This window comes from Ipomoea nil, unplaced genomic scaffold (assembly GCF_001879475.1).
Source record: "Ipomoea nil cultivar Tokyo-kokei standard unplaced genomic scaffold, Asagao_1.1 scaffold2279, whole genome shotgun sequence".
In the NCBI taxonomy this organism is placed as follows: Eukaryota; Viridiplantae; Streptophyta; class Magnoliopsida; order Solanales; family Convolvulaceae; genus Ipomoea; species Ipomoea nil.
The window spans coordinates 2,980,093-2,993,298 of NW_017618707.1; the positions used below are offsets into that span (position 1 = coordinate 2,980,093).

Genomic DNA, 13,206 nt, shown 5'->3' on the forward strand with positions numbered 1-13,206 from the left:
CTCACGGGAGAAGGCGAGGGTTTTTGTTTTTTTTTTTGTTTTTTTTTTTAAATATTTTAATTAATTAAATTTTGAATTTAAAAATTATTAATTACAAATTTGACCAAGGTGGTGCAAATAGCAAAATGAACCTCGCATTTGGTTATTTACACCACCTATGTAATTATTAAAAGCTTTCACTTTTTGCAATTTCAAGATATTTTATACCCACTTTTGGTCAAACGGTGGTGCAAATAACAACACCCTATTAAATTCTTGTAATGACGCTTAAATGTGAAATTAGAATCTCGATCAAAGAGTGTAGTGTAGAAGAAGAAGAATGGTCCCAATGTTCTTGTCTCACAGGGCGTACGCACCTCATAAAATAATAGCAACAAAGACAGACAAATTAAAAAAGATGGAACTACATATATAGCTTGGTGTTCAATACAAGGATCAAATGGGAGTATTTTATAAGAAGCTCTCAAAAGCAATGAATATAATTGTTTGAGTGCATGGAAGGATACGAATAATTTGCTTTTCAACTTTTTGAATATTATCTGATATCGTGACATATATCTTCATTCAATTCTTCTCATCTATTTCATCTCCAATTCTCCAAATATACATATAATGTTACTATATAAGTGGCATGGCCTGGTGTTGTACGTGGTGAGTGAACACAAATATACACTCTCACATCCTCAGCTCATTTCTCTGTTCAATATTGCAACCCAACTTCAATTCTGTTGCTATTTAAGACCATAATTTCACAACCAACAATGACGCTCTCATCACTAAGAAGCCAGCCTATTGACGAGAGTATAATCAGAGAGCAGGTTTTGTCCACTGACAATCATGACGGTAGACACTTCAATACCAATTTTATTTTGAGCGATGCGGAAAAGATTCTTCGTCTCGGAATGGTTTGTCATTCTACTTTTACTTTTCACTTAAATTATATTCATGATATCTTAAAACTATTTTAAGTAGTTTAATTATTTGTAAACTTCATCTATGGTGCTCTATTTAGGATAAAAACTTATATATATTCTAATTGTGACTAAATACAATGTTGTTTATTTAAATTTAATTAAGGGAAAATGACAATTTTTCTTCCTGAATTATATGTTTATAGCACATTTTTTTTTCTGAATTATTCACGTAAACACATTAGTCCCCTCAATTATTCTAAAAGTGGTGATTTTTCCCCCATGATATATTAAATTGACATTTCTACCCTTAAAGTAAATATTTAATTTATTTTTTTTCTCTCAACAAATGATTACTTATACGTAGGGATGACTACGGGTTCGGTTCTAACTGAACCGAACACTATAGCAATCAAATTGAAAGTTTCCGGTTATGATTCAGATTCATAACCCAATATTTGGATTTCAATTTATTAAAATCATAAATCGAAAAAACTGAATCCTGAACCGCGAGCCGGCGGTTCGAATTGGAACAACTACTAGCATTAGCTTAAAATTAGAATTATAATATTTACAAATAGTATATGTTCTTTTTTACATTTATTCTGATTCTCACATATAAGTATATATGACTGCGATTTGGTTTTGATTTTGAATCGCTGATTCACGGTTCCGAATCCAGTTGGAACTGGCGGTTCAAACTTTATTTTAAAAATAGTATAAATTCAACAATAAATGTATTTAATTTTTTCAGTTCGGAACATTAATTCGCCGTTCCGGTTCACAATTTTAATAAACTGAATATCAAATTTCGATTCTAAATTGAAATCGGAATATTTCAGTTTGGTTGCTATAGTGTCTGTTTGAACCAAATCGTGGTCATAATTTGTTGGAGAAGAAAAATAAATGATATATTTATTTTAAGGGTAAATATTGTTAACCATATTATAAGTTATTATTATTATTGTATTTGACTAGTCTTGTAATAGGATCATTTTGTTATAGTCTCCCTCTTAGATAGGATAGTATTACGTTAGTTGTTATTTGCTTTATATTGTAACTCCTGTCCTATTGGGTTGAATAATCAGAAATAATTATCTCATCTGATATCAGTTAGACCGGGTAGTTTCTCTCTCTCCTCTCCCCAAAAATCCGTCAAATAATTGCCACTTGAATAATTCATGGAAAAAAATGCTATAAATATATAACTCAACGAAAAAAGTGCTATTTTCGCTTTAATTAATTAATTTATATGCTAATAATGCAAATATGTATGGCAGTGGCTTGATGAAGCTAAGGCTTTGGGTTAGTTTTAACTTATATTTAATTAAATTATGTATGTATTTTGGTCGGGGGTTAGGGTACTACTGAAGAAGTCATGGTGGAGAAATTGAATCAAGTAGTAGAGCTCAATAATATTTACGAACAACTTCCATATCATATCAGACAAGTTTCGATTGAGGTGCGATTCAATTTTTAACCATTATATTTAATTTGATGTGATAGATGATTCTGTTATATTTTCAATATAATTTCTAATCATACATTAACTTTTTAGATAGTGTCCGGCTTAAATGCTAAGACTGCAATTCAACAACACTCCACCATTCTTGGTGTACTGAGGAAGCTGTGTTGGTATTCTTGGGAAGATAAGATGGTTCTCATGCTTGCTGGTTTCTCCGTTATCTATGGAGAATACATCATTCTTGATTCCCGACTATGCAAAGGCGACACCAAATTAAGAGGATTGGTTAAGAAGTTGGGATCTCTAAGACAAAATAATCTAGTTGAGATACCACCCTCTTACACCGAAAAAGTTATAGTGGATTGCTTGAGTTCTGTGTTAGAACTCACCAAATCCGTGGTTGAGCTCAAGAAATGCCCATATTACTTCCCCCCACCATCAATAATTTTGGCCTTACCAATGACTACCTATTGGATAGTAACAACTCTCATTAACCTCAGTGCAGCCTGTGCCTGTGTTGCTCACTTCAAGTAAGATTTAATATAATTGTAAAAGTTCCTTAGATACACATAATTCGCTTAGTTGCTTGTTGAGATTTGTTCTTATTTTTTTTGAAAGGAGATTAGTTCTTATTTAAACACATATGACCTCAATTTTTTTCAGGGTTCATCAAAATGAACTTGAGGAGCTAACTGCCTTAATTGCCAAAATCCAGGCTACTTTCTCTCCCGAACTATGTTAGTTTTATATATAAAGTTTTCATTTAATATTTACACATTTAATTTATTTATTGAAGATAACTATATATGATATGGTGTTAATATATCTAATTTTTTTTTCTTATCAATATATGCAGCAAAGAAAAAGGCAGAGGAATCTTTTCAAATATTGCGGCATGCATGGTATCACAATTCTTTCTCTAATAGGATAGAACTTTTCAAGTTAATGTTTAATGTCAAGGAGGATGAAGAAAAGATATTTCAATGGCGCAATAATTTCTGGGTGAGGCTTTAAATTAATCATAGGCTTACTTTTACTACTAGTTTTTTTTTTTTTTTTTTTTTTTTTTTTTGGAACCAGGTTATATTATATTTCAAATATAATTTTTTTTAAATCTTTTATTCTTCAATTAAATAGTGCATGCCCTTTTAAAAAAATAAATTAATTAAATAGTGCACGCTTGCATTGATATATATATATTAACTTAATTGTTCGTAGTAAGTTTTGTATCATGATATCGTATTATACAGATACAAGGATCTATTTAAATACAATGATTAATATATATATATATATATATATATATATATATATATATATATATATTAAATTTAATGTCGTCCAATTCAATATAATATTATTCATATATAGAGTCGGTAGTAATGCAAATATTGTTTGTGTTTATGATGTTAGAGATTAAATTATTGGAGAAACGACCAGACAGATCTTCTACTAATAACATCAGGGTTTGACATCTCTAATGAACAAATTGATTTTCTAAATTGGTTTTACAACAACTCAAGCCCATATATTATTTGGATCCCAATCATGCAGTACAATGTAGCATGGACCACTGAGGATGAACATCACTTTGAAAAAGTAAAAAAGAGGATGCATAATTTACATTTGTTGAATGATCCACCAAAAAGATTGTTGCCACAATTCACTAGATTTATTAAAGAGGAGCTATTTTCAAAGTTTAAGATGAGACGATGGGGAGAAGAGGCTATCCTTGTTTCAATAGATCGGAAGGGAAGAATTGTTCATTCAAATGTCATGCATATGATACTCACTTGGGCTCCTCATTATATTCAAGAAAATACAATAGAAGTACAAAGATTATATAATATAACTCGCTTGGTGGCAAAGGAGGTGAAAGAAGGGACAATTGGCGTTAATCGTGTTCTGCCTGAAATTGATGAAATGATTAATGATTTTTTAAGTGAAATTGGTGATAAGATAAATGCTTGGGCAGACTTGGTTGACAGCAGGATACGAAAAGTGGTACGATACCTACGTTGTACTTTTTTGTTTCAATTATTATTAATTTTCAATTCAATATTGTACTGCATGTACCATTTTATAACACACATTAATTCTTATTCAGTTGGAGGAATCTACTCCGTATCGCAGTGACAGGGAGAAAGATTTGTGGCAACAAGAAACAACTTGGAGTCTTAATCTCTTGGCACCAAAATTTCAATCCTATCAAGCAATTGGCGAACTGATAAAGGATTGGGTATGCTCACCTTTAAATAATTCTGTTTTTATTTTTTAAAATTTATATTAGAAATTGCACGTTAATCATGCGGTTATGTTTTTTTTCTTTCTTTGTTTTTTTTTTTTTGTTTTGTTTTGTTTTTTTTTTTTGTTTTTTTGTTTTTTCGTTTATTATTATTATTATTATTTTTTTGTTTTTTTTTGTTTGTTTGTTTTTTTTTTTCAGATTCAAGAGGAAAAATATATTTTTTTGTATGGAGGAAATGACATAAAATGGGTTCAAGAATTCACTTCTAAGGTAGGCAAAGTTGGCTCCAAAACTCAATTAAACATAGAGTTGGTCTATGTTGGAAGAAACAAGAAAATAAGAGGAATCATTGATGAAAAGAGAATGAGTCATTCTCCTTTGCACAATTCTGCAAGTGTATGGTGGTTTTGGACTCGTCTTCGAAATATGTTTTTGTCAAGAATTCATTATTTAGATGTGACTGATTGTCCTGTTAAAGAATACAACAATGATGAGATTTTGCAAGGGCTTAAAAAATTATTGGGCTACGAAAGCACCAATACAACAATTGAAGGATGGGCCTTGTTATGCAAAGGTGCAAAAGTGATTGTATGTGGACATGGAACTAAAATGTTGCGAGTCATGAATGAATATCAAATATGGAAGGAGAACATAGCCCCCAAAGGTTTTGGACAAGCATTCAAAGACCACCATGATGATATGATTTTCATGAATAGGCATTCTTGTTGTACTCTCGAATATCCAATTAACTTGGACAAAATTCCTGAAAATGAAACATGTTATGAGTGCTCTCGTAGTATGCACAAGTTTTTAACTTTCACTTGTTGTCATGGCCATGATGTTGACTCTAATAAAGATTAGTACTATTGAGATTTTGTATTTTATAGTGTGTTTGCTTTTCTTTAAAAAAAAAAAAAAAAACCTTTTATAAAACTTAATGCTAATTTTCATTACATTACATGTTCATTTCAATTTAACTTTATAGTCATTATATTTTGAATCTTTTGTTCTTTAAAAACTTTGTTTTAATCAACTAGTTAAATGTAGTGCGTTGTGTAATTAATTTAATAAATGCTCAATGATTAAGAAAATTTGCCTTACATTATTATTAAAATAAATATTAAAAAACTATACTACTATATTTTAATATAGGAAAAAAAAATACTATTTTTATCTTAAATTGTTTTACAACTGTCAATTTAGTTTCTAACTTTTAATATAAATTAATGTAATCCTCAAATTGTTTTAATTTTCGTCGTCATAAAATAAAAGCAACAAAGACAGACAAATGTAAAGGACAAAAAAGATGGAACTAACAAGCTAAGCTAAGCTCCTTTAATTTCTTTGTATATATGCCTTAGCTTGGTGTTCAATACAAAGATCGAATGGGAGTATTTTACAAGAAGCAGTCAAAAGCAATGAGTACATGCATGGGAGGATAAGAATAATTTGTTTTTTCAACTTTGTAATTATGTGATCTAGACATATTTTTTCATTCCTCTCATCCATTTCAGCATAAAAAATATATAATGTTACTATATATTTCTTCATTCCTCTCATCGATTTTAGATCTGTGCGTGGCCGGGATCTTTATTAGATCTAGGGTTAATATTAGACAATCGTCTCTAATAGAAATGGTTGCCTCTTATAAAGCAATTTCTATTTTAAGGCAACCATTTCTATTAGAAAGGATTGTCTATTATAAATCAATGTTTTTTTAAATATATAAAAAATACAATGGGCAACCATTACAACTAACAACGGTGGTAGATTATTGATCACTTATTTACAAAATTGTCACCGCGAATTTTTGGGCTAAGATTAGGTAACCATTCTTTTAACAATGGTGGCCTATGGTCAATCTTCTATGTTCAATTTTGTACTAGTGTGAACAAATTTGTATCGAATAAACTGAGGGATTTATAGTTCCAAGCTAGCCAAAAGAATAATGTTTGTAAATTGGTTTAGTCATTGTACAGTTTAAAACCTATCCCTAAACAATGACACTAAAAATTTGACCACACAATGATTAACGATGGGTTTAAGATAAAAGATAGTGACAATTGGACATGCATGATAGATGATAATATGGTTATATGTTTATACGTGGATGTTATACTCATGGGTCATAACGATGAAATGATCAAATCTAACCAAAAAGTATTAAATTTTAAATTTGTCATATTTGACGGATTTAATCTCTTGGATTAGCAAACTATATGATCGTTTGTTAAGCAACTTTCAGAATGTTTGATAAAATTCTTGATAAATTTAATAAGGATGATAATCGATTGGATATGGCACCGCTGTGTTGGAAAAATTTGCTAAGTTAACATTTAAAGTAATCAATTTATGGTTTAATTTTAAGTAGGATCCACTTACAATTTGGGTCCAATTAAATTGGATTCAAGTTCTCTTAGTAAAATGTTTAATGCAATATGTTATATGGTCAAAATAGATAATAAATGGATTAGAAATTAATTCTACCTACCTCAAAGTGTATGTAGTTATGAAGTTGGGAAAATAATATTTGGGAAAGCTTACTTGTTATTAGCCTTTGCCCCAAACTCAATGTGCTTTAATTTATGCTTTTCTATATCAGTGAATGAATTAATCAGTCTGTTTTGAAAATTAATTAATTGTTTGTAATAAAATGCTAACAATAATATCAAATTCTTTTAGTGAGGCTTAAATGTGATTTTAGAATCTCAAGAGTGTAGTGTAGAAGAAGAAGAAGAATGGTCCCAAGGTTTTTGTCCGATCACTGGGTGTACCTCAAAAATGCAACAAAGACATACAAATTAAAAAAGATGGAGCTAACATACAAGGTAAGCTAAGCTAAGCTCCTTTAATTTCTTTCATTCAATGATAATTAGCTTGGTGTTCAATATATACAAGGATCAAATGGGAGTATTTTATAAGAAGCTGTCAAAAGCAATGAATATAATTATATTGTTGGAGTGCATGGAAGGATAAGAATAGTTTGCTTTTCAACTTTTTGATTATATGATATCGTGACATATATCTTCTTCTCATCCATTTCATCTTCAAATATACATAATATAATGTTACTATATAAGTGGCCTGGTGTTGTGGTGAGTGAACACAAATATACACTACTGTCACATCCTCAGCTCATTTCCCCCCTCTATTGAACTACCAATTTGAATTATTATTACTCTCACTCTCGTGGATCCCCCAATTTCTCCGTTCAATATTGCAACCCAACTTCAATTCTATTGCTATCTGAGACCATAATTTCACAACCAACAATGACACTCTCACTACTAAGCAGCCAGCCTATTGAGGAGAGTATAATCAGAGAGCAGGTTTTGTCCACAGACAATCATGACGGTAGACACTTCAATACCAATTTCATTTTAAGCGATGCGAAAAAGATTCTTCGTCTCGGAATGGTTTGTCATTCTACTTCTACTTTTCACTTCAAGTCATGATATTTTAAAACTAATATTTTAAGTAGTTTAATTATTTGTAAACTTCATCTATGGTGCTCTATTTAGAATAAAAACTTATATATATTCTAATTGTGACTAAAGACAATGTTGTTTATTAAATTCAATTAATTAATTTATATGCTAATAATACAAATATGTATGGCAGTGGCTTGATGAAGCTAAGGCTTTGGGTTAGTTTTAACATATATTTAATTAAATTATGTATGTATGTATTCTGGCCGGGGGTTAGGGTACTACTAATGAAGTCATGGTGGAGCCGTTGAATCAAGTAGTAGAGCTCAATAATATTTACGAACAACTTCCATATCATATCAGACAAGTTTCGATTGAGGTGTGATTCAATTCTTAACCATTATATTTAATTTGATGTGATGATGATTCTGTTATATTTACTAATATAATTTCTAATAATACATTAAATTTTCAGATAGTGTCCGGTTTGAACGCTAAGACGGAAAATCAACAACACACCACCACTATTGGTGTACTGAGGAAGCTGTGTTGATATTCTTGGGAAGATAAGATGGTCCTCATGCTTGCTGGTTTCTCCATTATCTATGGAGAATACATTCTTCTTGATTCCCGACTATGCAAAGACAGCTCCAAATTAGAAGGATTGGCTAAGAAGTTGGGATCTCTGAGACAAAATAATCTAGTTGAGACACCACCCTCCTTCACCCAAAAAGTAGTAGTGGATTGCTTGAGTTCTGTGTTAGAACTCACCAAATGCGTGGTTGAGCTCAAGCAATGCCCATATTACTCTCCCCCGCCATCAGTAATTTTGGCCTTACCAATGGCTGCCTATTGGATAGCCACAACTATTATTAATGTCAGTGCAGTCTCTGCATGTGGTTCTCACTTCAAGTAAGATTTAATTGTAAAAGTTTCTTAGTTACTATACACATAACTAGCTTATTGAGTTGCATGTTGGATTAGTTCTTATTTGAGCACATATGGCCTTAAAATTGTCAGTATCCATCAAAATGAACTTGAGGAGCTAACTGCTTTAATTGCCAAAATCCTGGCTACTTTCTCTCCTGAACTAGGTTAGTTTTATATATAAAGTTTTCATTTAATATTTACACATTTAATTTATTTATTGAAGATTCACTATATATGATATGATGTTAATATTTCAATTGTTTTTCGTATCAATATATGCAGAAAAGAAAAAGACAGGAATCTTTTCAAATGTTGCGGCATGCATGGTATCACAATTCTTCTTCTAATAGGGTAGAACTTTTTAGATTAATGTTTAATGTCAAGGATGATGATGAAAAGATATTTGAAAAGCCCAAGCAATATCATTTACCGGTGAGGCTTTAAATGAATCATATGCTTACTTTTACTATTGATTTTTTTTTTTTTGAACTGGGTTATATTATAATATTATATTATATTTGGGTGCACAAGCTGCATGCAAGCCTGCAACTATTTCATCTAACTTTCTACGGTGAAATATATATATATATATATATATATATATATATATATATATATATATATATTGAATTTGTATTGGTCCACTTTTTCTGAATTAATATTATTTTCCTGCTTCGAAATTAAATTATACCGTATGCTTTATATTGATTAAAATGTGTAGATTCTTGCTAGTTGAAGCATTCATAAGCTTTGATTTTCCCGCCCTAATTGCTATTACGGTGTTTATGCATACAATTAAAGGATGAGGAAGTGTTTATTACTATTGCGATTGGGTTTGCTGGTTGAGCCATCATATTAGCCTTTCCATATATACATTTTTTAAATATAAATTTGTTTTAAATCTTTTATTCTTCAATTAAATAGTGCATGCTTGCATTGACATAGATATGAACTTAATTGTTCATTACGTGGTTAGTTTTGTATCATTATATCGTATTATACAGATACAAGGATCTAAAATTTAAATACAATGATTAATATATATATATATATATATATATATATATATATATATATATATATATATAATTTAATCTCGTCCAGTTCAGTATAATATTATTCATATATAGAGTCGATAGTAATTACGGGAATTTTTTATGTTTATGTATGTTAGGTGGGATTAAATCATTGGAGAGACACCCCTTCTACTAATAACATCAGGCTTTGACATCTCTAATGAACAAATTCATTTTCTAAATTGGTTCTATGTGAACTCGAGGCCATATATTATTTGGATCCCAATCATGCAGTATAATACGGCATGGACCACTGGGGATGAACATCTCTTTGAAAAAGTAAAAGAGAGGATGTATGAGATTTTTTTTTTTTTCAAAAGAGAATGCTTTATATCATCAAAAGAACCCAAACGGTCTTACAAAGAATCACTTGGCCCAAAAGTGACCAATCTAAACACAAGGGACCAACTAAAGTCCTCCAAAGAAGCCCTACACAATAAAGGCAGAAAGTCTACCTAACTAGGGGCCAACAAGGCCTTACAAAGAATCAGAAGTCATTATACAAGGAAGAAAATCAAACCACTCGGCCTACACCCCTTTGATGCCAAATCAGCTGCCAAACCAGACTAGCACACCAAACCTGTACCCAAGCTAAGGATTTGATCTATCTTGAGCCACCATTTAGGAATAGCCATCCCCTTACTCCCCTTTCTTGCCTCAAGCCATCTACTTGCTCGCATGGCCGCACACTTGGCTTATCACAATCCAACCCCCGTTCTGCCATCAAGCCCTCATGCTCACAGAAAACCCACCAATGCCCTTGAATGGTTCACTACGGAGGAACCCTAAGCCCTCACCCCTAGAGCGCGAGGTCAACTTCCCCGCACAGAGCCCTGTGTTTTAACCGGGGAAGCCACATATGCCCCCACTCAAGGCAATGAGACCCACCCTTGGACACACAAGATGATACTCCTTGTTGGTACATAGTACTTGCACAAAAAGATCATTGTACCTCATGTGTCAAGCAATGGTAACTTAAAGTCTTTGTTCTTGCCCCACAAGATGGTACCCCCTACTAGTACCATGTACATGCATAGGGAGACCATTTCCTCTCATGAGGCAAGCAACAAAAGAGCCCAACCAGCCCCAACCTCATATTCTATTACTGCCAGGGCCACTTTGGCCTCAAACCATCTTCATCTTCTCTTTTTCTACTTTGCTTTTTTCTCATTTTTTGTTTTTGCTCTTTCTTTTCTATCTGTTTTCCTTTCTTCCTAGACAGGCAGTCTCCCTCCATAGATCACATCCCAAGGCATTGAAGAATTTCCAGTTCGCAATCTTCCCACCAGCAACCCTCCCAGGAACTATTCACAGCCTTGAAGATAGAACCCCTTACTAGTACGAGTACATGCATAAGGAGACTATTTTGCCTTCAAGACTATGCAATAGATATCAAGATAAGCCAAGTGATCAACCTGCAAGCCAAGTAAAACAACCAAACATTCTAAAGAGGATAAGCTATTCTTACCCAGTAGATCAGAACAGATCCAGCCCTTAGCTCCAGCATCAGCTCTGATGTGCTCTTCTGGTTTGCCCTCTGCAAGCTCTATCAGGTTGTGGACCTTGTGAATCTGATGATTAGCTTCATTGTTCTTCCTCCCAACCCTTTCCCTTGACAGGACAGAAGGACTATGATTTATGTTATGCATCCTTGAGCCTCTGCAAGCCAAAGCATCCTCAGATTTCCTTAGCCAAGCCATCCAATACTGGAGCCCTACCCAATCCCAGGGTCCCATGTCCTTCTGGCTGGAGGCCCAATGATGTCCAAACCTGGGAGGATGATAAAGTGGGGCAAGCCTTCTAAGGCCAAAATTCTCACAAAACCCCTTGGGAGACCATTAGCCCTCATAAAGACCACATTCTGTCCCCTGCAGCAGTACAATAGGCTATGGGCAATGCAGTTCACTTTTCTATTACATTTCAACCACATCACTTTTATCAGGTCAGGCTGCCTTCTTCCCTCTAGGCTTTGATCAGTCTCCACTTGGACCTGAGTTATCCTCCCTCTTCTGCACCATTCCCAGCAGTCTTTTAGCATCTGGCCCTTCAACTCAGGCCCTGAGTAAACTCCTGTACGCATAAATTCACCTTGTGAATTCCTCACAAAAAAGGCACATCCCTCACCGTCTTCTGCAAAATTGATCTTAATCCACCCCAAAGGGGGCTTGTTCCAGCACAGCTTTCTTATTATTCTAGTACAGCCAAACCCTTTTGCTCTTTTCAACATGAATTCCCAATTTGGAGGGAAGGCCTCCCAATTTGGCCATCTTCTCATGATGCAATCAGCTATGCCCTTTGCCACCCTAAACCTTATTCTGGCCTCAGACACTTGTTCACCTCCATACTTACACTGATTCATATGCACCCATAGCTCCCAAAGGATAATGACTGGGAGCCTATCAGCCATAAATTTCAACAACCTATTTCTAGGCCCTCTTCCCCACCAGTCAAAGCAAACTTGTCTCACCCCTCTGATTTGGATCCCTAGGCCTAAGGACTTGGCAAAGTATGCCCAAATTCTGCTTGCAGTGTTTCCCTTACAGAACACATGCTGCAAGTCACCTCTGCCAGGCTGTATGCAACAAGAGCACCTAAATGCAAATTGGAATCCGAAAATGGCTAATCTATCATCTGTTGGGACATTTCCCTTGAACACCCTCCAGGCCAGGAATGAAGCCTTCCATGGCACATGCTTCAGCCAAATCTTTTTGTGCCAGAACTGCCTGCCATCCCCTCCTACATTTTGCTCTCTGATGAGTTTTTTTGCTGAGGCCAAGGAAAATACCTTATCCCTCCCAGGATTCCAGACTGCTACATCCTCCTCTCCTGGTCTTAAAGACAGATTTCTCAGCTCTCTTTGCACATGCACCTCCAGGTTTCCCAAGTTCCAAGCTCCATTCTCCCAGAAATCACTGAGTTTATCCCTTGATTGAGTCTTTCCCCTTATATTGTACAAGGTTGCCATGGCCCCCTTCCCACTCCAGTTATCCCACCATAGATTCACACACCCTTTCCCAATCTGCCAACCAATTTCTTTTTCCACTTTGTCCCTGGCCTCCAACATTCTTCTCCATGGGTGAGAGTCCCCATAGTGCCAGGCCTTGGCTACTGGATGTGCTTTTGCACAGTATTTGGCTTTCAAGAAATC

At 33.8% G+C, this 13,206-nt stretch overlaps 1 protein-coding gene and 1 long non-coding RNA gene across 2 annotated transcripts; both read left to right on the plus strand.

The window, feature by feature from the left end:
• Positions 1 to 678: 678 nt before the first annotated feature.
• Positions 679 to 5,503, plus strand: LOC109150526. The gene is made up of 8 exons (XM_019298457.1): positions 679 to 905; positions 2,272 to 2,373; positions 2,470 to 2,906; positions 3,040 to 3,113; positions 3,233 to 3,378; positions 3,790 to 4,380; positions 4,484 to 4,615; positions 4,823 to 5,503. Exons 1-8 carry the CDS (start codon positions 762 to 764, stop codon positions 5,483 to 5,485), a joined length of 2,289 nt encoding a protein of 762 aa, XP_019154002.1. The 5' UTR covers positions 679 to 761; the 3' UTR covers positions 5,486 to 5,503.
• Positions 5,504 to 8,881: 3,378 nt separating this feature from the next.
• LOC109150532 lies at positions 8,882 to 9,448 on the plus strand. Its single transcript, XR_002049163.1, has 2 exons — positions 8,882 to 9,146; positions 9,265 to 9,448. It is a non-coding gene; the product is annotated as an uncharacterized LOC109150532 (long non-coding RNA).
• The last annotated feature ends 3,758 nt before the right edge of the window (positions 9,449 to 13,206 follow it).